This window comes from Berghia stephanieae, chromosome 1 (assembly GCF_034508935.2).
Source record: "Berghia stephanieae isolate SIO BIC M18660-M18661 chromosome 1, UCSD_Bste_1.3, whole genome shotgun sequence".
In the NCBI taxonomy this organism is placed as follows: Eukaryota; Metazoa; Mollusca; class Gastropoda; order Nudibranchia; family Aeolidiidae; genus Berghia; species Berghia stephanieae.
In genome coordinates this window covers 145,991,019-146,017,223 of record NC_088360.1, presented here as the reverse complement: position 1 = coordinate 146,017,223, position 26,205 = coordinate 145,991,019, and the positions used below count along the sequence as shown (strand labels likewise).

Sequence of the window (26,205 nt, the reverse complement as noted above, 5' to 3'; positions counted from 1 at the left end):
ATAGCACATGGAATAGAGATAGGGGGGGGGGGGGGGGGGGGGGAGGGAGGTCGAGAATGATCGAGTGGTTAAGTCATTGCACTTCCTCTCGAGATTCGAAGACCTGGGTTCGAACTTTGCTGTTTGCATTTTACCTAGAGGTTGTTTTTTTGGGGGGGTTTTTTGGAGTTTTTTTTTTTTTTTTTGAGCAAGAAACTAAGCCCCTTAGTGGGTGCTGCGCTGCAATTGAAAAAAAAAAATAATAAATAAAAATATTTTATTCAATTTTTATTAAAATTTCTAATTTTTCTTTTTCCTTTTCCTCTCTTTCTCGTTCACAGTCAAGGAGTTTCTAGCCAAAGCCAAAGAAGAATTTCAAAATAAATGGGACCACCCTCCTCCGGTAAGTGAAACATAATTTACGTTTGCCAAAGACTGAGAATCTCTATTTTCAAATAGTACATGCACTGTTAAACAAGACAAAAAGAAACAAACAAAACAACCCCCCCCCCAAAAAAAAAAAAAAAAAAACAAATAAAAAAAAAAACAAACAAACAAAACACGACAATAATATGCTTAAGTCCCATTCTGGTTTGGACAAAAATGAAGAATATATAACAGATTGTAGTGTTTGTTTTTTTTTTTGTTTTTTTTTTGTTTGTTTTTTTTTTTTTTTTTTTTTTTTAAAAATAATATCTCTAATACGCTTCCTTAAACAAAAGTGATATGGCAAGACTTAACATAAACAACGTTTATTTATATTTTTTGTAGGTTTAGAAATAAAAGCAAAATGTTTACTTTCGATTCATCAGCTCGTAACGCTCTCAACTCTTTCTATTTTAAAATAAAGGTCTTGCATATGTTATTAACATTATCATCATCATCATCATTGCCTTTTTCACCCTGGGTCAGGGTATAGGCCACAGACAAACTGTTTCCATCCTTCTCTATCTTGAGCTAACTTTTTAATCTCATTCCATGTCTTACCACTTCTATGTATATGAGCTTCTTTAATTCTTCTCCATGTTCCTCGTGGCCTTCCCCTTGATCTTCTGCCCTGGGGGTTCCAGTCCAATACTTTCTTTGTTATAGTGGAGTCGTTCCAGCAGAGTCCTTTCGGCTTTGTCTGTTGTCCTTCATAAATTCTGTCATTCCAGAAACTCTTCGGTCGCCCAAGCTAAAAAAAAAGTATTTGGTTTCATTCATGACTCCCTGGACCTGAGTCACCACAGTTTGTTTTGTTTCCATTGTTCTATTTCCATTTAAAGTCTGCTCCCTTCAGTTGATCCGCTGACATTATTCAAAATATCTACAAGGGTTTTACTGAGCTTCTGCATAAATTGTAAATAAACATTTAAAAAAAAGAAAATAAGCATTTAACTATAACGGTTTCATAAATTTTATAACAAAAAGTTTTTAACAAGACAACGATGAAGCAGCAATGGCCTATGTGAGCCGATTAAAAAAGGGATCTTAGGTAGGAACAGGCGAATAAATGAGCTAACATTATTGAAAGAGCAGTTAAACAGAAAATAAACAAACCGGGTGTTGGTTTCAAGTTTTGAAATATGTTGAGAAAATGCAGAGAGGAAAGGTTCAGCCTTTCTAAGGGGTCACTCTTAAGAGTCACCAGACCCATTATTCTTATAATCAATATCATCATCATCGTCGTCACAATCCTCAACATCATTATTATCATCATCATCATCATCATCATCATCATCATCATCGTCGTCGTCGTCATCGTCGCGATTCGTCATCACCACGACCGTCCATCATCATCTTCAATATAATCATCGTCGTTGTCGTCGTCGTAGCTTCATCATCGTTACCAAATCTTTCTAGTCATTTTGCCTGTAAGCTCAAATTTCCATCTCGTTCATTCCGGCATAATACCGGATTTTCGCGATGGGGTCGCACAAAAATCTCTCTTTCTCTGTCACAGTTACAGTTTGTGTGGGCTGCGGGCTGACTGGTTAAACACGCTAGCCGTTTAGATAGATAGATAGACACTGTTGTCATTTATTGATGGTAGAGTTTATCATCAATAGCAATGACGTGTCCTGGAAATAGCCCGACTTTGATGATAGGCTAGAAAATCCAGATTACCCCCCATGGGCCACATACAGGATAGTGGGTCTGTTATTGATAGAGATACTAGAGTATCCGTTTTAAGACTTTCATCACCAGATGGTCAGGGGCGCGTGGGAGATGGGAATTCAATGGAGGCGGTAGATGAATAAGAAGTTTGGCAAGAGAGTGTGGAGGGGGGGGGGGGGGGGGGGGCGGCGGCGAAGGAATACAAGAAAGAAAGGGGTGGTAAGGAAATAATTTCTTTCAGTAAACACAGAATTTTCTTTTAAACTGGGAAGCATGTCATGTTTCGATTTTTAGAGAGAGGGAGAGAGAGAGGGAGAGAGAGAGAGAGAGAGAGAGAGAGAGAGAGAGAGAGAGAGAGAGAGAGAGAGAGATCTATCCATCCAACCCAACCCACCTATAGTTAACCTTTAGCCCAGGATCGATACAGATGATAACAAATGATAACAAAATACTTGAATCTGTCAGGTTGCCCCTTCTTTTGCTATCTTTTTTGAGTTTTGTTTTGTTATTCGTTTTTCTGGGTTTTTTGGGGTTTTTTTTTTGTTTGTTTGTTTGTTTTGATTTGTTTGTTTTTGTTTTTGTTTTTGTTTTTTTGGTTTTTTGTATTTTACACTTTAAAATTAATAATCATTTTTTGTTGTTGTTTTATCATATTGGTTTAGTTGTCATGTCGTGGGTGTATCTAGTACAATTCCGTACTCGGAGAAAAAAGCAACTTATCGTTCTGTATATTATATATAGGTTGATTAAAATGACCCTCATTTCGTCAAAAACTTTCAAAGCTGGGACTTGGAGCGAAGCACAGTAGAGGACAAGTATGTCTTAGTGTAGTCTCAAGCTTGCGATGGCGTAATTTGATCGGTGAAACGAGGTCACCTAATCTTTTAATTAATCTGTAGAGCTCTGAATGATGAAATGATTCGATGTTTTGTTGTTGTTTTTTAAAGAAAGGAAATAAGAATTAGTGATCATTGTTGTTATTGTTTTATCATCATATCGATAAATTGTCTCGTTGTGTAGTGGGTGTAGTGTAAGTGCAGCGATAACTATAGAAAGCCTAGGTATGGTATCTGGCTCTCATTGGCTGAAATGAGGTCACACAATCAAGGGGGTTTATATTTAGTTGTTTTCCTTTATTTTTCTTTTTGAAATTTCTTTTGGAGATTATGATGAGTAAATGAATCGATTATTAAAAAAAACAGAAAACGATAATTGAATAATTGATGATCTTTGTTATTGTATCATATCGATATATTGTGTTTTCATGGGTGAAGTGCAGCAACAACTAGCCTATAGAAAGCTTAGATGTAGTAGTCAAGGTGCAATTGTGTATTTGACCAAAGAAATTTAAACACGGTCATATATTAAAGTTTTTCTTTGGAAAAACAACAAAAACAATGATGGGGTAGCCCCCCCCCCCCCTCCGTATTTAACAGTGCCAGACAAAGTAGAGAGAAAAGGGCATGAAAGAAGCCACCCCCCCCCCCCAAATAATTAAAAATTAAAATCAACCTGACGTGCCTCGACTCGGAATCGAACCCCAAGCCTCCTGATTATGACTTTTACGCCATTCTCGGGAGAACTTTGTCAATTCGCTTGATAGCAGAGTCTTTTATTCAGTCTCTCTTATGGGTTGCTATGCTGGATACAGTAGGTAGGATGAGGGGTAAAACCAAAGCTAGAGGTGCCTACATGAGCCAGTAAAATGGAGAGAAAAATAAATAGAAAAATAGTCACATCTACTCACTTTATTTTTCTCTCCATTGGATGAGGAGATTGTGTGTGACGGGGGGATTGATTGTGGGTGGTGTCGGGATGTTTGTTACGAACCTCTTTGACCGAATTGTGTCACACCTGTTGCGGCTGCTCTGTTTTTAGTAACAGAGCCACCACCACGCCCAGGTCATCTAAATACTAAAAGGTCAATTGGTAACACTGCTATGAATTTGATGAGCAAACAGCAGCTTCTTTGCCCCGCCCTATTTTGACCGGTTATCCCGATCGAGTGCATCGGATTTGCCTTAGAGTTTATTATTGGAGTGATCAGGGAGGGAGATTTTCTTCATCATCATCACCAGCCTCATCATCATCGTCATCATCACCAGCATAATCATCATCATCATCGGCATCATCACCAGCCTCATCATCATCATCATCATCATCATCATCACCAGCCTCATCATCATCATCTTCATCATCATCATCATCATCATCATCATCATCATCATCATCATCACCAGCCTTATCATCATCAGCAGCAGCACGACTACCGCCGTCGTTGTGTCGTTGTGATCATCATCATCATCATCATCATCATCATCATCATCATCATCATCATCATCATCATCATCATCATCATTATCATTAGCATCTGTTCTCATTTTTGTTACAGAATGTTTCACCTATGGTCAGTATCTGGTGTAATATTGTGTCCACCACGTTTGATTTTCTAGTCTCTTCTTCTTGCACACGTGCTAATCTTGTTTGATTTTAACTTTATGTGTGTGTTTATAACACCAAATGTAAAACACATCGTGGTTTCTATGACCACAATTATATTAACATACACATCGTGTGTTCTTTGACACAACAAATTCTATTATATCACATACCTAGACACATTGTGTTCTATGACACCAGAGTTAATAAAATATTAACGCACTGTTCTATGACACCAAATTTAATACCACATAGACACATCGTGTTCTATGACACCAAATTCAATACCACATAGACACATCGTGTTCTATGACACCAAATTTAATACCACATAGACACATCGTGTTCTATGACACCAAATTCAATACCACATAGACACATCGTGTTCTATGACACCAAATTTAATACCACATAGACACATCGTGTTCTATGTCACCAGATTTAATATCACATAATAAGACACATCGTGTTCTATGACACCACATATTTAATGAAACATCAACACTTGTTCTTCGACACTCACCAACTTGTCATGACACAATATCAAATACGTAGTTCTTTGGTACCAAATTTAATGACTCACCAACACACATTGTGTCCTGTCACACACCACATTTAATAATGAAACCATTACTCGCATTATTTTTTTTTTATGATATCAAATATAATGACACCCATGCACAAATTGTATTCTATAACACCATATTCAGTGACAGAATTATATATACACTGTGTTCTTTGACATCAAATTTAGTGACATACTAATATACACTATTATGACGTCAAATTTAATAGCTAGCACAAGCACACATTCTTACTATGACAACCATACCACACCAGGGTTGAAGGATTAATTTCAAGCATTCTGCCAACTGGATTTTAAAAATCTGCCAAATACCACAAAAATCTGCCAACCCGTACTATTTATAGTACCCCCTTTGAAAACTCATCAGTTTTGTTAAACAAAAAATTCGCAAGGCCGATGTCATAATTATTTTTTTTCATTTCCCAAGTTTAAAAAAATCACTAATACATAAAAATTGCCATGGAAAACGTGTAGTAGACCTATACATTCATCCCTTGGCCTCGGAAAATAATATCTGCCAAACTGCCAAACTGCCAAACCGATTTTTCACTGCCAGACGACTTCAAATTCTGCCAAAAAAAAGGACATTTGGCAGAAAATCTGCCAAATTGGCAACCCCGCACCACACGTGTATTACATTAACACGACTAACAAAATAAAAGATACCCCCCCCCCCCCCCCAAACGAAAACAAAAACCCAAAAAACTTGAGCGTTTATATAGCACAATGTCCATCAATTTATCGCTGGAAAATGGGAGAAAAGAGTCTTTTCCAAGCATTCAAATTTGCGCCACTCAGAGCGGGACACGAACCCTTGACTACAGGTCCGAAGGCGACTATCATAAAACAAGACATCATATTTTTAAAAAACTTGAGGTTTTATATAACGCAATATCCACTAAACGTGCTCAAAGCGCTTTACAAGGGGTCCTTGGCCAACAGCAACACATAACATGTAGGACGGGACATGACGCCTGTCAGAAGATATTACAATTTTTTGGGACAGACAACGCTGTTAACGGCCAGTTACTCATTTTACACCTGAGTACGGTGAGAGAATGTGAGTAAAGAGTCTTCTCCAAGGACTCAATATGCGCCGAACGCGAGGCTCGAACCCAGGACCTTCCGATCCGAAAGCGAGTGCCACACCACTAGATCACATAGCCGCACATATAGCCCCATTGAATTATCTCATTCCAACCTGCCAACATGTAGAGTTACATCGTAACCAACATAATATATAGCGAATGAATATAACTTTGCAGTTAATTCCATATTGTAACCCGAGACTGAAAAAACAGAGACCGGAAACTCCCGGAGTGGCAAGACAGTTTTAGTGGCAGAAGATGCTTATCAATGTCACGCCGTGTCACTTACTTCGATAAACAATGTTTATTTTAATGTACATAACATAATAATTAATAATTAGCTTTTATGTAGCGCAATATCCACTAAACGTGCTCAAAGCGCTTTACAAGGAGCCCGTGGCCAAGAGCAACGCTTAAAATGTAGGACGGGAGTTGGGTGATATTATTTTTATTTTTTTTTCGGACAGAGACAACGTTGTAACGGCCAATAACTCATTTTACACCTGAGTACTGTGAGAGAAAGTGAGTATAGAGCCTTTTCCAAGGACTCAACTATGCGCCGAGCGAGGCTCTAAACCGGGACTTTCCGATCCGAAAGCGGGTGTCATACCACAAGACCAAATAGCCGCACATTCGACTCAAGTTTCCGCAGCTTTGCATCTTCAGTTGGGGTGATTACTTCTCTCCAAATTCTCTCTTACAGACTAATGAACTTTTAAGTTAACATATAGTTTTTTGTATTTGTGCGATTTATAGATAGTTCGTAGGTGACGTCACTCAGGTCTTTGTTATTGATTTTTGCCATCCGCGTTTATGAGTAATGCACACTGAACTGTATTAACCTGACTATGAACGTTCATGGATACATACAGTTTTGTGTGTTGGTCCGTTATACTTCCGGATGGCAATGTTATGAGCTTCTTAGCCAAGCGCATACTATCTATATGGCGGGAAGAAAAAATGGTGAGTGTTTTATCTACACACAAACACATGCGCACATACACACACACACACGCTCGCGGCGCGCGCGCACGCCCCAATGCCGACTTGACACTGAAAACCGACATACGGAATTAGCCTCTACGTTTCTTCTTGTCTCGACATTATCATTTTAGTCTCTGTTATCGGAGTTCACGCACGGAAGCAACCCGAAGAACTTTATAATCCATCTCTCCTTTTACTGTTGACATGACCCCACCCTGTTTGTCACAAAGTGCGCACGTAAACCGTATGCTTATGTAGCGCAGTTTGCAACCTTGTTTATGTGTGCTATATTCAAGCTACGACACCGATCAATAACCAAACACAATACGTTGATAAAGGTTTTGAAGCTAAATGAAGATATATTTTATTACAATATAACAAAGATATTATGAGATATGAAGATGAAATGATAGATGTAATAAGTATGAAATCAAATGGATGGATGACAAATTGATGGAGATGGTGTGATGATGAATATGATATGAAAGCGATATGAAAATATATAATTAAATCAATTAATTATCAATACTTTACCAAACCGCTACCACATCAGACAATCTCACAGATAGGTTGCAACCATCACAGTCATACAGGCAACTAATAATTAACTAACTAACTAAACACAATCCAGACGTGTAGAAGAAAGCCAAAAGAGTGTCCTTGATATTCAACAAAAACTGTAAGGTTGTTCTAATATTGTTAATTTGTCTCTTCTTGAAATTGTTCTGATTTCACAGTATTCATAAACAGATCAATTGTTTCTCAATGTTCTGATATTAAAATAAGCAAATGGTTCTTCACAGGTAACTTATAAAACAGGCAAATGTTCAGTTTCTATTAGTGTCAAGCTATGAGCGTATAGCCTAAAGTTGGCTTGTTAAAGCCCAGCCTCCAACGGCTCATTCACTTTAAAGAAAGAAAATGATTTTGTTATAATATGATAATCATACGAATATAACTCTATCTATATTCGAACTCACTCAATATGTTTACTTTAAATGAGTAAATATTATTTTACTTTAACAAATCAATTTATTAATGTTGATTAATATTGCTTTACTTTGTAGATATGAAATAATAATGCTTTATAGCAAGAAAAGCTTATTTTCTTTACAACAAGAATATATTACACAATTAATTTCATTATCTGATTAATTAATTGAGAATCAAAATTTAAAGTGATATTATGATATTGATATCAAAACACAATCATAATTGTAATCACAACATATTATTCAAAATCTCACCAGAGCCGAACAGATTATTGAAATCACAAATTAAGTCTACACAAGACTTTAATCAAACTCTACACAAGAGTTATAACACAACTTGATTCAGCTCAAACTTTGAGCACCACAAAGTCTACACAAGACTTAAATCACACTCTACACAAGAGTTAACACAATACGTGTTTCAGCTCGAACTTTGAGCACTACAAAGTCTACACAAGACTTTAATCCAACTCTACACAAGAGTTAAACAAATGAGCCTAAAAGACTCCGCTGTGGTTATCGCTTAGAGACTATGAGCCTAAAAGACTCCGCTGTCTGGTCTCTTTTGAGACAATGAGCCTAAAAGACTCCGCTGAGTGGTCTGAAGAAACTGCTCAAAACTCTGGCATTTATAGGCAAAAATCAAGCAAACGAAGCAAAATTCTACCCACACAAACGGATGTTAGTCATATCCGTAAACATCTGAAATTCCTTAAAACTCCCCAGATTCCATAATCATGGACAACAACAACCCATCCTGATACCGGACATCCTCATATCAAGGATAAATAAATTCGTCAGCCCCATGGTTACGAGATATCAATCAAGCCATACCATAACAAAGTCACTCCCGTAGAATACAGGGATCCTACTTTGCTTATAAGTTTACGGAGAAAACAAGATTGATGCCTTTCTCACAATAACACCCACACTACGTAGTTTAATTCAAACTTCCGGGCCATAGGTGCATGATCTGATACGACCTGTATCAACAAAAGAAGGGTTGTTCCGGAGGGATTACAATAACAACAACAACTAATACTACGACGACGTACATCCTGTCGTAAACTGACGCTACACGGAAGCATTTCGTTACATATCTCCCCCCTAAGACTAAATTTGGTACAACATTTAGTTAGATCAACGAAATGCCTCAAGATCACATCGATCTCGACAATTATTCGGGCTCATTGTTGTCCCTTCCTTCGACAGACAACATCGGCATCACACATCCACACTTCAACTCCACCTTGCCGTGTGTCATGCATTTCGGTGGTTCATGATCCTTGTTTTCGTCAAAACATGGAAGTCGAGGACTCTTAACAGTGGGAGCATGAGTAAATGATCGAATGTCACTTGTCATACTGTCGTTGTTGGAGGAAGCCTGACACTCCGACTTTAACCTAAGCAGTTCAAGCTCTTTCTCCATCAGAGCTTCTTGCCTTTGAGCTCGTGCTCTGCTTATCTCCTCCTCTTCTTTGGCACGTTCTCTCTCCTTCTCTTTTCTCTCTTCATCTTCTTGTAACTGGGCTGTCACCCAAGCACGGAGATCTTCACCCTTAACTCCAATTTTTCTCCAGGTTTAATTAATCTTTCCACATCCATCTCTAGGACAATTAATCAAACCAATTCAAATTCAAATAAACAAACTTCAATATGTTTATCGACACTGTTGCCGTAAATGTTACTTTCACGTAGAATAAAGTGGTATTACAAGTAACCTTATTAACGATATGCGGTCAATATAGATCCCAAAACAGATTCAAAACAGGCAATTAATACCGATTCCTACACGGAATTCAACATTGATCTATATATAGACTCAAATATAGAATCAAAACAAATTTACTACAGGTCCTAACACAGAACCAACGCTTCACCCAGATTCCTACACAGAATCAAAACATTGACTTAATATAGACGTATATTAGAGTCAAAACAACTGATTTAATACAGGTCCTCACACGGAACCAACGCTTCACCCAGATTCCCCACACGGAATCAACACAATAGCTTCACCCAGATTCCTCACACGGAATCAACAAAATAGCTTCACCTAGATTCCCCACACGGAATCAACAAAATATCTTCACCCAGATTCTTTCTCAGAATCAACAAAATAACTTCACCCAGATTCTTTCTCAGAATCAACAAAATATCTTCACCCAGATTCTTTCTTAGAATCAACAAAATATCTTCACCCAGATTCTCTCTTAGAATCAACAAAATATCTTCACCCAGATTCTCTCTTAGAATCAACAAAATATCTTCACCCAGATTCTTTCTTAGAATCAACAAAATGTCTTCACCCAGATTCTCTCTCAGAATCAACAAAATATCTTCACCCAGATTCTTTCTTAGAATCAACAAAATGTCTTCACCCAGATTCTCTCTCAGAATCAACGAAATATCTTCACCCAGATTCTCTCTCAGAATCAACAAAATATCTTCACCCAGATTCTTTCTTAGAATCAACAAAATATCTTCACCCAGATTCTTACACAGAATCAACAAAATGTCTTCACCCAGATTCTTCCTTAGAATCAACAAAATATCTTCACCCAGATTCTCTCTTAGAATCAACAAAATATCTTCACCCAGATTCTCTCTTAGAATCAACAAAATATCTTCACCCAGATTCTTTCTTAGAATCAACAAAATGTCTTCACCAGATTCTCTCTCAGAATCAACAAAATATCTTCACCCAGATTCTTTCTTAGAATCAACAAAATGTCTTCACCCAGATTCTCTCTCAGAATCAACAAAATATCTTCACCCAGATTCTCTCTCAGAATCAACAAAATATCTTCACCCAGATTCTTTCTTAGAATCAACAAAATATCTTCACCCAGATTCTTACACAGAATCAACAAAATGTCTTCACCCAGATTCTTCCTTAGAATCAACAAAATATCTTCACCCAGATTCTCTCTTAGAATCAACAAAACATCCTCACCCAGATTCTTTCTTAGAATCAACAAAATATCTTCACCCAGATTCTTTCTTAGAATCAATAAAATATCTTCACCCAGATTCTCTCTCAGAATCAACAAAATATCTTCACCCAGATTCTTACACAGAATCAATACCTTGACTTACTATATGTGCATAGAAAGTCAGAACAAATGATTTAATACAGATCCTCACACGGGACCAACACAATATTCTCCCAGATTCCTACACGGAATCAAATTACCCCAACAACCACCTTCGTTCCTTACAAAAGGGAGAGGGGGGACAATGGAGGCTTTACAGCGCGAGTACCGCTTTCGCGCTAAGTCAGTGATCCGTATCACTATGACAGATGACTGACAACGTATAACCGAACAAGTGAAAATTACCAGAATAACTTGCATTACACCTTGCGTATAATGACAGTCTTATAACCATTAAATGGATACCAATTTGCTTTAAGGTCAAAGATAGTATCTATCTCAAGTTTGAAACAACTCCCTAACCTGTCTCAACACTTGTTTGGTCGCGATGTCTCTTGAATGCACAACAATAAGAATCCCACTTCTGACACCAAATTATGTCACAAAGTGCGCACGTAAACCGTATGCTTATGTAGCGCAGTTTGCAACCTTGTTTATGTGTGCTATATTCAAGCTACGACACCGATCAATAACCAAACACAATACGTTGATAAAGGTTTTGAAGCTAAATGAAGATATATTTTATTACAATATAACAAAGATATTATGAGATATGAAGATGAAATGATAGATGTAATAAGTATGAAATCAAATGGATGGATGACAAATTGATGGAGATGGTGTGATGATGAATATGATATGAAAGCGATATGAAAATATATAATTAAATCAATTAATTATCAATACTTTACCAAACCGCTACCACATCAGACAATCTCACAGATAGGTTGCAACCATCACAGTCATACAGGCAACTAATAATTAACTAACTAACTAAACACAATCCAGACGTGTAGAAGAAAGCCAAAAGAGTGTCCTTGATATTCAACAAAAACTGTAAGGTTGTTCTAATATTGTTAATTTGTCTCTTCTTGAAATTGTTCTGATTTCACTATTCATAAACAGATCAATTGTTTCTCAATGTTCTGATATTAAAATAAGCAAATGGTTCTTCACAGGTAACTTATAAAACAGGCAAATGTTCAGTTTCTATTAGTGTCAAGCTATGAGCGTATAGCCTAAAGTTGGCTTGTTAAAGCCCAGCCTCCAACGGCTCATTCACTTTAAAGAAAGAAAATGATTTTGTTATAATATGATAATCATACGAATATAACTCTATCTATATTCGAACTCACTCAATATGTTTACTTTAAATGAGTAAATATTATTTTACTTTAACAAATCAATTTATTAATGTTGATTAATATTGCTTTACTTTGTAGATATGAAATAATAATGCTTTATAGCAAGAAAAGCTTATTTTCTTTACAACAAGAATATATTACACAATTAATTTCATTATCTGATTAATTAATTGAGAATCAAAATTTAAAGTGATATTATGATATTGATATCAAAACACAATCATAATTGTAATCACAACATTTATTCAAAATCTCACCAGAGCCGAACAGATTATTGAAATCACAAATTAAGTCTACACAAGACTTTAATCAAACTCTACACAAGAGTTATAACACAACTTGATTCAGCTCAAACTTTGAGCACCACAAAGTCTACACAAGACTTAAATCACACTCTAACACAAGAGTTAACACAATACGTGTTTCAGCTCGAACTTTGAGCACTACAAAGTCTACACAAGACTTTAATCCAACTCTACACAAGAGTTAAACAAATGAGCCTAAAAGACTCCGCTGTGGTTATCGCTTAGAGACTATGAGCCTAAAAGACTCCGCTGTCTGGTCTCTTTTGAGACAATGAGCCTAAAAGACTCCGCTGAGTGGTCTGAAGAAACTGCTCAAAACTCTGGCATTTATAGGCAAAAATCAAGCAAACGAAGCAAAATTCTACCCACACAAACGGATGTTAGTCATATCCGTAAACATCTGAAATTCCTTAAAACTCCCCCAGATTCCATAATCATGGACAACAACAACCCATCCTGATACCGGACATCCTCATATCAAGGATAAATAAATTCGTCAGCCCCATAGTTACGAGATATCAATCAAGCCATACCATAACAAAGTCACTCCCGTAGAATACAGGGATCCTACTTTGCTTATAAGTTTACGGAGAAAACAAGATTGATGCCTTTCTCACAATAACACCCACACTACGTAGTTTAATTCAAACTTCCGGGCCATAGGTGCATGATCTGATACGACCTGTATCAACAAAAGAAGGGTTGTTCCGGAGGATTACAATAACAACAACAACTAATACTACGACGACGTACATCCTGTCGTAAACTGACGCCTACACGGAAGCATTTCGTTACATATCTCCCCCCTAAGACTAAATTTGGTACAACATTTAGTTAGATCAACGAAATGCCTCAAGATCACATCGATCTCGACAATTATTCGGGCTCATTGTTGTCCCTTCCTTCGACAGACAACATCGGCATCACACATCCACACTTCAACTCCACCTTGCCGTGTGTCATGCATTTCGGTGGTTCATGATCCTTGTTTTCGTCAAAACATGGAAGTCGAGGACTCTTAACAGTGGGAGCATGAGTAAATGATCGAATGTCACTTGTCATACTGTCGTTGTTGGAGGAAGCCTGACACTCCGACTTTAACCTAAGCAGTTCAAGCTCTTTCTCCATCAGAGCTTCTTGCCTTTGAGCTCGTGCTCTGCTTATCTCCTCCTCTTCTTTGGCACGTTCTCTCTCCTTCTCTTTTCTCTCTTCATCTTCTTGTAACTGGGCTGTCACCCAAGCACGGAGATCTTCACCCCTTAACTCCAATTTTTCTCCAGGTTTAATTAATCTTTCCACATCCATCTCTAGGACAATTAATCAAACCAATTCAAATTCAAATAAACAAACTTCAATATGTTTATCGACACTGTTGCCGTAAATGTTACTTTCACGTAGAATAAAGTGGTATTACAAGTAACCTTATTAACGATATGCGGTCAATATAGATCCCAAAACAGATTCAAAACAGGCAATTAATACCGATTCCTACACGGAATTCAACATTGATCTATATATAGACTCAAATATAGAATCAAAACAAATTTACTACAGGTCCTAACACAGAACCAACGCTTCACCCAGATTCCTACACAGAATCAAAACATTGACTTAATATAGACGTATATTAGAGTCAAAACAACTGATTTAATACAGGTCCTCACACGGAACCAACGCTTCACCCAGATTCCCCACACGGAATCAACACAATAGCTTCACCCAGATTCCTCACACGGAATCAACAAAATAGCTTCACCTAGATTCCCCACACGGAATCAACAAAATATCTTCACCCAGATTCTTTCTCAGAATCAACAAAATAACTTCACCCAGATTCTTTCTCAGAATCAACAAAATATCTTCACCCAGATTCTTTCTTAGAATCAACAAAATATCTTCACCCAGATTCTCTCTTAGAATCAACAAAATATCTTCACCCAGATTCTCTCTTAGAATCAACAAAATATCTTCACCCAGATTCTTTCTTAGAATCAACAAAATGTCTTCACCCAGATTCTCTCTCAGAATCAACAAAATATCTTCACCCAGATTCTTTCTTAGAATCAACAAAATGTCTTCACCCAGATTCTCTCTCAGAATCAACGAAATATCTTCACCCAGATTCTCTCTCAGAATCAACAAAATATCTTCACCCAGATTCTTTCTTAGAATCAACAAAATATCTTCACCCAGATTCTTACACAGAATCAACAAAATGTCTTCACCCAGATTCTTCCTTAGAATCAACAAAATATCTTCACCCAGATTCTCTCTTAGAATCAACAAAATATCTTCACCCAGATTCTCTCTTAGAATCAACAAAATATCTTCACCCAGATTCTTTCTTAGAATCAACAAAATGTCTTCACCCAGATTCTCTCTCAGAATCAACAAAATATCTTCACCCAGATTCTCTCTCAGAATCAACAAAATATCTTCACCCAGATTCTTTCTTAGAATCAACAAAATATCTTCACCCAGATTCTTACACAGAATCAACAAAATGTCTTCACCCAGATTCTTCCTTAGAATCAACAAAATATCTTCACCCAGATTCTCTCTTAGAATCAACAAAACATCCTCACCCAGATTCTTTCTTAGAATCAACAAAATATCTTCACCCAGATTCTTTCTTAGAATCAATAAAATATCTTCACCCAGATTCTCTCTCAGAATCAACAAAATATCTTCACCCAGATTCTTACACAGAATCAATACCTTGACTTACTATATGTGCATAGAAAGTCAGAACAAATGATTTAATACAGATCCTCACACGGGACCAACACAATATTCTCCCAGATTCCTACACGGAATCAAATTACCCCAACAACCACCTTCGTTCCTTACAAAAGGGAGAGGGGGGACAATGGAGGCTTTACAGCGCGAGTACCGCTTTCGCGCTAAGTCAGTGATCCGTATCACTATGACAGATGACTGACAACGTATAACCGAACAAGTGAAAATTACCAGAATAACTTGCATTACACCTTGCGTATAATGACAGTCTTATAACCATTAAATGGATACCAATTTGCTTTAAGGTCAAAGATAGTATCTATCTCAAGTTTGAAACAACTCCCTAACCTGTCTCAACACTTGTTTGTCGCGATGTCTCTTGAATGCACAACAATAAGAATCCCACTTCTGACACCAAATTATGTCACAAAGTGCGCACGTAAACCGTATGCTTATGTAGCGCAGTTTGCAACCTTGTTTATGTGTGCTATATTCAAGCTACGACACCGATCAATAACCAAACACAATACGTTGATAAAGGTTTTGAAGCTAAATGAAGATATATTTTATTACAATATAACAAAGATATTATGAGATATGAAGATGAAATGATAGATGTAATAAGTATGAAATCAAATGGATGGATGACAAATTGATGGAGATGGTGTGATGATGAATATGATATGAAAGCGATATGAAAATATATAATTAAATCAATTAATTATCAATACTTTACCAAACCGCTACCACATCAGACAATCTCACAGATAGGTTGCAACCATCACAGTCATACAGGCAACTAATAATTAACTAACTAACTAAACACAATCCAGACGTGTAGAAGAAAGCCAAAAGAGTGTCCTTGATATTCAACAAAAACTGTAAGGTTGTTCTAATATTGTTAATTTGTCTCTTCTTGAAATTGTTCTGATTTCACTATTCATAAACAGATCAATTGTTTCTCAATGTTCTGATATTAAAATAAGCAAATGGTTCTTCACAGGTAACTTATAAAACAGGCAAATGTTCAGTTTCTATTAGTGTCAAGCTATGAGCGTATAGCCTAAAGTTGGCTTGTTAAAGCCCAGCCTCCAACGGCTCATTCACTTTAAAGAAAGAAAATGATTTTGTTATAATATGATAATCATACGAATATAACTCTATCTATATTCGAACTCACTCAATATGTTTACTTTAAATGAGTAAATATTATTTTACTTTAACAAATCAATTTATTAATGTTGATTAATATTGCTTTACTTTGTAGATATGAAATAATAATGCTTTATAGCAAGAAAAGCTTATTTTCTTTACAACAAGAATATATTACACAATTAATTTCATTATCTGATTAATTAATTGAGAATCAAAATTTAAAGTGATATTATGATATTGATATCAAAACACAATCATAATTGTAATCACAACATATTATTCAAAATCTCACCAGAGCCGAACAGATTATTGAAATCACAAATTAAGTCTACACAAGACTTTAATCAAACTCTACACAAGAGTTATAACACAACTTGATTCAGCTCAAACTTTGAGCACCACAAAGTCTACACAAGACTTAAATCACACTCTACACAAGAGTTAACACAATACGTGTTTCAGCTCGAACTTTGAGCACTACAAAGTCTACACAAGACTTTAATCCAACTCTACACAAGAGTTAAACAAATGAGCCTAAAAGACTCCGCTGTGGTTATCGCTTAGAGACTATGAGCCTAAAAGACTCCGCTGTCTGGTCTCTTTTGAGACAATGAGCCTAAAAGACTCCGCTGAGTGGTCTGAAGAAACTGCTCAAAACTCTGGCATTTATAGGCAAAAATCAAGCAAACGAAGCAAAATTCTACCCACACAAACGGATGTTAGTCATATCCGTAAACATCTGAAATTCCTTAAAACTCCCCCAGATTCCATAATCATGGACAACAACAACCCATCCTGATACCGGACATCCTCATATCAAGGATAAATAAATTCGTCAGCCCCATAGTTACGAGATATCAATCAAGCCATACCATAACAAAGTCACTCCCGTAGAATACAGGGATCCTACTTTGCTTATAAGTTTACGGAGAAAACAAGATTGATGCCTTTCTCACAATAACACCCACACTACGTAGTTTAATTCAAACTTCCGGGCCATAGGTGCATGATCTGATACGACCTGTATCAACAAAAGAAGGGTTGTTCCGGAGGGATTACAATAACAACAACAACTAATACTACGACGACGTACATCCTGTCGTAAACTGACGCCTACACGGAAGCATTTCGTTACACTGTTAATACCATTACCGACCAAGATGGAAGGAGGTACAGTGGTGGTTTACTATAATGTGTTTACTGATTATCTCGTCTTTCAGTTGACATTGACGTCATATTCTCACTTTTCTGCTAGTTTTTCAGAAGGGGCAGCGTGGCTCATTGGTCCGGTCTTGCTTCGTACCCGAAAGGTACCGAGTTCGATCACCCGCCACTGTGTTGTATGGCCTAAACCCAAGTCACCTCGCCCGAGCTCAATTTGCGGCGCTGTACTGCGGCTGACGCCTGGGATATGCCAGTCTTCCCTTGGAATTAACCAGTAGATTTTTTGACCAATCAAAACATTCAATTTGTGACACACGTGAATGAAATCGACCTCTCTCTGTTTATTGTTACCGTTTTTATACTGCCAAATGGGTGACTGGTTATCACACAATGGGAGCGATCTATATTCATGTTTTTGTCCAACCTTGTCACCGATCACATGATTTGTTGCTGGATAACGATTGGACATTTCTCAATGTATCTAAACACGCTGCTTTGTTTATGAAAACTGTAAACATACCCATGAGTCATGCTGAGCAAAATGACCAATTGTAACGTTGGATATTTTTCAAACTGTGAACACTTTTCTTGATGTGGGTCATTTTGAGCACGCTTTGCAATGTTACACAATGACCTCGAGCACATGGAAAGGGAATATAGATAGTATGCAGATGACGTCACTCAGGCCTTTGTTATTGTTTTTGCCATCCGCGTTTGTGAGTTGTTCTCACTAAACTGTATTAACCAGACTATAGATAGAATGCGCTTGGCCAAGGAGTTCACAACATTGCCATCCGGAAGTATAACGGACCAACACACAAACTCTGTAACCATGAACTTTTATAGTCTGGTTAATACAGTTTAGTGAGAACAACTCACAAACGCGGATGGCAAAAACAATAACAAAGGCCTGAGTGACGTCATCTGCATACTATCTATAAAAGTTCATGGTTTGTGTGTTGGTCCGTTATACTTCCGGATGGCAATGTTGTGAACTCCTTGGCCAAGCGCATTCTATCAAAAGATCATGCCCATTTTATCGGTCATATATTTATAAACGTTTAAGTTTACATATTGATTTCTGTGTTGAGTTTTTTTTTTTTCATCAAGCGGTAAAATAGTGAGTATTTTACATACCATCGATAGTAACACATGTGTAGTTTGCTATGTTTACCAATCACTGTCACTGTTTACATTATGACGACTGTTCAAGAGGCGTGGTTGTCTAAGTGTCTGTAGACACCTAAAACCAAGACAAATTTCGCCTATCTATATGATGAATAAAGGGAATTTTATATAATATGATTAGGCTCATGTTGGCGGAGTTGAACCTGATTCCACCGGCTTTAATCTAACAGAAACAATTACTGGCTACGCTGTGGATTAAACCTGAGTCTATCGCAAAATATTTTCCACTAATAGTACCGAGCCATATACCGGCTTATATATATATAAAATTTTCTTTTCATTTTAAATCTATTATTGATTTATAACGTATATCAGAATAGGTTCATCGGCAATGCAATGCGTTTCCCCTAGCCTGGCTTGTTCAGGATTGTTTTGGGATCAACATAGGAAGAGAAGGACGTCATGCCCTAGTAGTTATTTATTTTAATTAAAGGTTATCAAAGCCTGTTGTTGTGTATTATATATACGAGTTATTGGCAGATGACGCCTGCTCTGTTTGTACTCTGAAAGAAACAGAACAAACAAACAAACAAAACAGATCTTTGTAAATTGCAACCAAGTGGGATTTCATCAGATCTTTGTAAATCAATTGTCAACAGTCAACAACATGTTATCTCCATGTGGTAACTCCAGGTTCTATCATGAGAGAGTCCATCAGATGACGGATTGGACCAGTTGATTCCAATGGCAATCGGACAAACAAAACAACAAAACACATTAAAACATTTATTGCTAGGAAACTCGTCCTTCAAATATCGATCGATTAAAATGACACATCTTGTCTAACTATCTCAAAGAAAGACTTCAGTGAAGCCCTAGGTTTGAGTTTTTGACACGTTGGTGGTTGGGGGGGGGGGGGGGGGGGGGGGGGTTCATTCTAATTCTAACTGATCGATATTTATTTGAAGAACGAGTTTTCGGACCAACACTTAGGATGAAAAAGAACTTTTTTTTTTTTTTTAATTCAGAGTAAGCCAGGGCTGTCACCAATAATAATAATAATAATGATAATAATAGTAATAATAATAATATAATATAATAATAATAATAATAATAATAATAATAATAATAATAATATAATAATAATAATATATAAATAATAATAATAATAATAATAATATATAAAATAATAAAATAAATATAATAATAATAATAATAATAATATAATAATAATAATAATAATAATAATAATAATAATAATATATAATAATAATAATAATAATAATAATAATAATATAATAATAATAATAATAATAATAATAATAATAATAATAATAATAATAATAATAATAATAATAATAATAATATAATAATAATAATAATAATAATAATAATAATAATAATATATAATAATATAATAATAATAATAATAATAATAATAATAATAATAATAATAATAATATAATAATAATAATATAATAATAATAATAATAATAATATAATAATAATAATATATAATAATATAATAATAATAATAATAATAATATAATAATAATAATAATAATAATAATAATAATAATAATATAATAATAATAATAGATAATAATAATGATAATAATATAATTATAATAATAATAGTAATAATAATATAATAATAATAATTATAATAATATATAATAATAATAATAATAATAATAATAATAATAATAATAATAATAATAATAATAATATAATAAATAATAATAATAGCAATAATAATAATAATAGCAATAATAATAATAATAATAGTAATAGCAATTATAATAATAATAATAATAATAATAATAATAATAATAATAATAATAATAATAATAATAATAATAATAATAATAGCAATAATAATAATAATAATAATAGTAATAGCAATTATAATAATATAATAATAATAATAATAATATATAATAATAATAATAATAATAATAATAATAGTAATAATTATATTTATAATAGTTATAATAATAATAGTAATAATTATATTTATAATAGTTATAATAATAATAGTAATAATTATATTTATAATAGTTATAATAATAATAGTAATAATTATATTTATAATAGTTATAATAATGCTGATGATGATGATGATAATAATAATAATAATAATAAGAATAAGAATAATAATAATAATAATAATAATAATAATAATAATAATAATAATAATATAATAAATAATAATAATAATAATAATAATAATAATAATAATAATAATAATAATAATAATAATAATGATAAGAAGAAGAAGAAGAAAACTGTTCATCATGTGGGGTAACCCGCTTGTCCATAAACCCAGGCAAAGTTCGGTCTAATAATTAAGAATTAAAAAAAAAACAAAAAAAAACAAATTATAATAAATAAAAATAAGAAACATAATGTAAACGCGGAGTCATCGGGTTCAGTAAGTTCTCGACAGTGTGTAGTAATTATAATTTGTCTTTGAAGACATGTCAATAAAAGGATATTTTATCGACGGGCATGTTCTACCATGTGGAAAGACAACAGTCTGAATCGTCAACAAAAGGGGTGGGGGGGAGGGAGAGAGAGAGAGAGAGAGAGCAGTTTGAAACGTAAACAAAAGGGGTGGAGAGAGAGAGAGAGAGAGAGAGAGAGAGAGAGAGAGAGAGAGAGAGAGAGAGAGAGAGAGAGAGAGAGAGAGAGGGGGGGGGTAGGTAGAGAAGAAACAAAAGATACCAGCGGCTTATATGCCGCCGTATTAGGAAAATACGCGATTAAAAAAAATATATATATTTGGCCAGAAAACTCGTCCTTCAAATTTTGATCGATTAAATTGACTTTCATCTCGTCAAAAACTGTCAAATCTGAGACTTCGAGGAAGTCTTCAAGGAAGTCTCAGGTTTAAGAGTTTTTGCAAGATGCAGGTCGTTTTAGTCGATTTTTATTAATTGAAGACAAACTTTCTGGCCAAAATTTTTTTTTAAAATGACGTTTTTTTAGAGTAAGGCTGTACACATATTTTATAGCTGTTGGGAGTTTTACATTGGTGATAAAAATATAATGATTCGAATCGACATGGTTCCTTTTGATACACGGTTCCTTTTATGGATGTAATTACAACAAAATCAATCAATCAATCGATATTTTTGTCCTTGAGAGTCGATGAAAAGCACTGATAAGAGCAGACTGGCTGAATGACTCACTCACTGGACTTGAGGCCTTTCGCTTCCTAAGAATACGATCGGGACGCCTCAGCTGACCTTTTACCAACAATCGCTTGTGTCAGAGACTTAGCAGATAATAATATATATTAAATGAATGGGTTATACGGCCAGTCCGTATAGCATTGCCTGAATCACCACACCGGTTGTGTTGAAAAAGTGTTGAGTGGTGTCCGTTTCATTTTCTCAGTAAAATACTCACGGATGCTGCCCGCCAGATCAGTTTTACAGACTATGTGTAACATTAATCATTTAGTCTGATTAAGATAATTTTAATGAGAACTAAGCACCCAACTGATGGTCTAAAACTAAAAAACAACAATGAATTGATAACCTTTACTAAATCCACTATAAAGCGAACTTACGTAATTGCCTATCACCCAAAGCAATCAGCTGCACATATCTTGAGCATCACTAAAGGAGGAGATTGAAAAAAAAATGCATAGTTTCGTCAGGTGTTAGTATGCAATCCTCTCATCAGTGTGTCAAATATTATGAAAAATACTCGCAAGGTTGACAGACCGCAAAGAAAAAAAGAATCTCACTTTCTATGTTGCCTCTCTAGATTTTCTGGAGGGAGTTTTTTGTTGTTGTTTTTTAAACTCTCCCCCAACCAAAAGTTCGGGGTGGCAATCACAGCTGTTCCAAGTTCCATACATATTTGCATCGTTTCGGCATTTTGAAAAACCATTTGAACCCGTTTTCTTTGTAAGTAGCGTAACGAGAATTAAAGAATGTTTGACAGACTTTTTCGTTGTCAGGAAATAAAAAAAAGTTATGTGGTTGGAACGGGCTTAATGGTAAAACATAATTTGATTGGTTAATTATTAGTACCGCTGGAAAGCGTTTACGATTGCACGTAGTATTTATTGTGTGTTGTAATGATTGATTTGGCGGGCGAACTGATTGAGTATTTCATTTGAAGAAGAAAATAGATAAAAGATCATAAGGGAATCTTAGGCATGAACATTTGCTGTCCTCATCACGTTCAGTCTCAAGATTATCCTCAGCTGCACGGAGTTGCGACTTAGTGAAGTTGAAAAGCATGCCTTCAATTAATTTGATAAAATAAAAAGAAATAAATTGAAATTCCCTTTATTCATCCCATAGGGGAAATTTGTCTCTAGGGTCTATTCCAAGGGAAGACAGGAATAACCCAGACGTCAGCCGCAGTGCAGCGCCGCAAATTGAGCTAGGGCGAGGTGACTTGCTCAAGGCCACACAGCGCAGCGGGTAATCGAACGCGGTACTTTTTTTTTTTTAAACTCTAAAAACCATATGCAAGGGTTGGGTGACGTCACCTTCATTAATTATACAGGTCTACCCCCCCCCCCCCCCCCCCCCAAAAAAAAAAAACAAAAAAAAAAAACAAAAAAAAAAAACAAACAACAACAAACAAACAAACAAACAAACAATAAGATAACAAATAAACAAACAAAAAAGATTGTGAAGAAAATAGAGTGCAAAGAAACTTTAATCTTGCCGTTTTTTATTAGTGGTGTAGTGAGTAAAATCTAATGATTATTGTATTTTTCACTGTATTATGTTTGTCTTGTTGTCCCCAGAGCTCCTCCAGTCTTGATGACTTTGACCGAATCAAAACGTTAGGCACGGGGTCATTTGGCCGTGTCATGCTAGTCCAACACAAAGGGGAGGGGAAAGGATACTACGCTATGAAAATACTCGACAAACAGAAGGTATGGACCATCCATCAACTCTTCCATCTGTTTGTCTGTCTGTCTGTCTGTCTGTCTGTCTATCTATCTTTCCATCCATCCATCCATCCATCCATCCATCCATCCATCCACCTATCTATCTATCTATCTATCTATCTATCTATCTATCTATCTATCTATCTATCTATCTATCTATCTATCTATCTATCTATCTATCTATCCGTCCCGTCCCGTCCCATCCATCCATCCATCCATCTATCATTATACTTTTCTCTATCCTCCCTTCTCGTTATTTGATTTATGATGTATTTAATTTTGCTTATATATTATAATAAATATGTATTTATTAAAATAAACAATAACTTGTATCTTTTTGTAAAATATTTTTTTCTTCCCTTTGCCTCAATGATCTTCAATTGTACTCAATGAAGGATGGTTTTCTGGGTGGGGTCCTTTGACCTCCAATGGTGGACAGGAGGTCACTTGCTGTATCTTCTATCCCCTTATAGGGAATGAGATTAGCGGAAGAGTAGCGTCCCTTGATTGGACGTCACCCATAGTCTTTGACGTCACCGGCGGAAAAGTTATTAGAGAGAGAACGTCATGTTGGTTGGGCGCATGAGTCTCTCGTTCTCGCTTCCGATGAAAGCGGCTTGAGACACTTCAAAACCAAATTGACGTTCTCTCTGTAAGGTGACGTCCAATCAAGGGACGCTACTCTTCCGCTAATCTCATTCCCTATATCTGTTTTCGGAGTTCTGCCCTTGTCTTGTAATGGGATTGCTTGTTTTTTGTTTTACCTGGCCCTTGAGTCCTTAGTTGAGGGGAGAAACGGTCAAATGTGTGTTAGTTTTTAGAGAGGCCTTTTTTTTCTTCCTTTTGAATCATCTCTCTATGTATTAATGGTTGTTTTCCTCTGTTTTGGATATATTCTGTAAACGTTGAGTGCGTTACTCTTAGTAGAATCTTCTGCTTGTATCTGGATGAGACTTTTGGGTGGTCTCAATCTAAGTACACTGATAGTGTGTTCTTGGAACTACATCTGTTTCCTATCTGAACCAGTCCCTTTTATCTTACTTTTTCTTGGGGGGTTCCTTTCTTTCTAGAATTTTTTCACCATCCCATTTGCTTCCATTTTACTGGGCGCTGAAATGACCTAAATATGACACATGCGCCATAAAACCATTAAATACAAACAAACAAACAAGGATTATTCCGTCTACTTTAATGCTGATAGAAGCGGAGCCACTTGGAGGAAGCGCTGCGTCACGTGATCACTTTATAGCGTTGCTTTAGCGTTGATTCACTTGAGCCCACCAACTTCAATTTTGATTTAATTTCCAGATTATTTTAAAATATTTTCAATATTGATATAATATTTTTGTGTAAATCTTCTTTTTTCAACAGGTTGTCAAGTTAAAACAGGTTGAACACACGTTGAACGAGAAAAAAATCTTACAGTCTATCAACTTCCCTTTCTTGGTGCACTTAGAGTTTTCATTTAAAGTGAGTATTTTAAAGAAACCAAATAAATGGATGGATAATAATAATAAACAGTTATTCCCAGTTAGTTAATCCCAGAATTTTATATGTTTTACCGTGATCATTGCGCGTTACTAGCTATCCATTTTTTTCAGCGGTTTATATTTATTATTGAGCCAAATTTCCATCCTTAAAGTTAAGTTGCCTATTAGGAATCCTTATTTATTTATTTATTTATATTGTATCACCATCTCTTAACAGGGTTTTTGATCCATTTCTGCTTCTATTTTCTACCATAGAGAGTTGAGTTAGCTGTCTCTCTCTCTCTCTCCCTTCATCCTCTCTCCCTCCCCCTCCTCCTCTCCTCTCCCCCCCCCCCCTCTCCTCCTCTCATTCCCCCCCCCCCCTCTCTCTTCTATTCCCTCCCTCTCTCTCTCTCTCCTCTCTCTCTCTCTCTCTCTCTCTCTCTCTCTCTCTCTCTCTCTCTCTCTCTCTCTCTCTCTCTCTCTCTCCCTCCTGTCTCACCTCCCACACCCCATCCCATCCCATCATCTCTTATTGATTTGACAAACAAGACTGACATGCCAGTCGGTTGAGAAAAAAGCTTCCTGGTTTGTTTTTTTTAATCCAGCGATTTAAAAGAAAAAAAAACAAAAAACAAAATAAAACAACATAATTTATCTTTTCACTCCAAAATCGTAAACTGGATGTCGCAATGAGAGTCGTGGGTGGTTGTTGTCATTGAATCGTCGCCATGACACCGTTAAATTTCCACTCCATATTTTTGACTTCACCTTTATTAATTTGTCGCGTCGTCAATGCCGCAAGACGCTCGTCCCTTCACAACCGATAACCGCCTTTACCCGAACCTGAATA

At 35.7% G+C, this 26,205-nt stretch overlaps 1 protein-coding gene across 19 annotated transcripts in view; it reads left to right on the top strand.

The window, feature by feature from the left end:
• The window catches only part of LOC144963444 (cAMP-dependent protein kinase catalytic subunit beta), a 440,798-nt gene that overhangs the window by 367,124 nt on the left and 47,469 nt on the right, over positions 1 to 26,205 (top strand). For all 19 annotated transcript variants that reach the window (XM_078897514.1, XM_078897513.1, XM_078897515.1 and 16 more), the window contains 3 exons: positions 321 to 382; positions 23,737 to 23,868; positions 25,255 to 25,353. In XM_078897514.1, the coding sequence (XP_078753640.1) occupies positions 321 to 382; positions 23,737 to 23,868; positions 25,255 to 25,353 (293 nt within the window). The remainder of the gene's footprint in view (positions 1 to 320; positions 383 to 23,736; positions 23,869 to 25,254; positions 25,354 to 26,205) is intronic.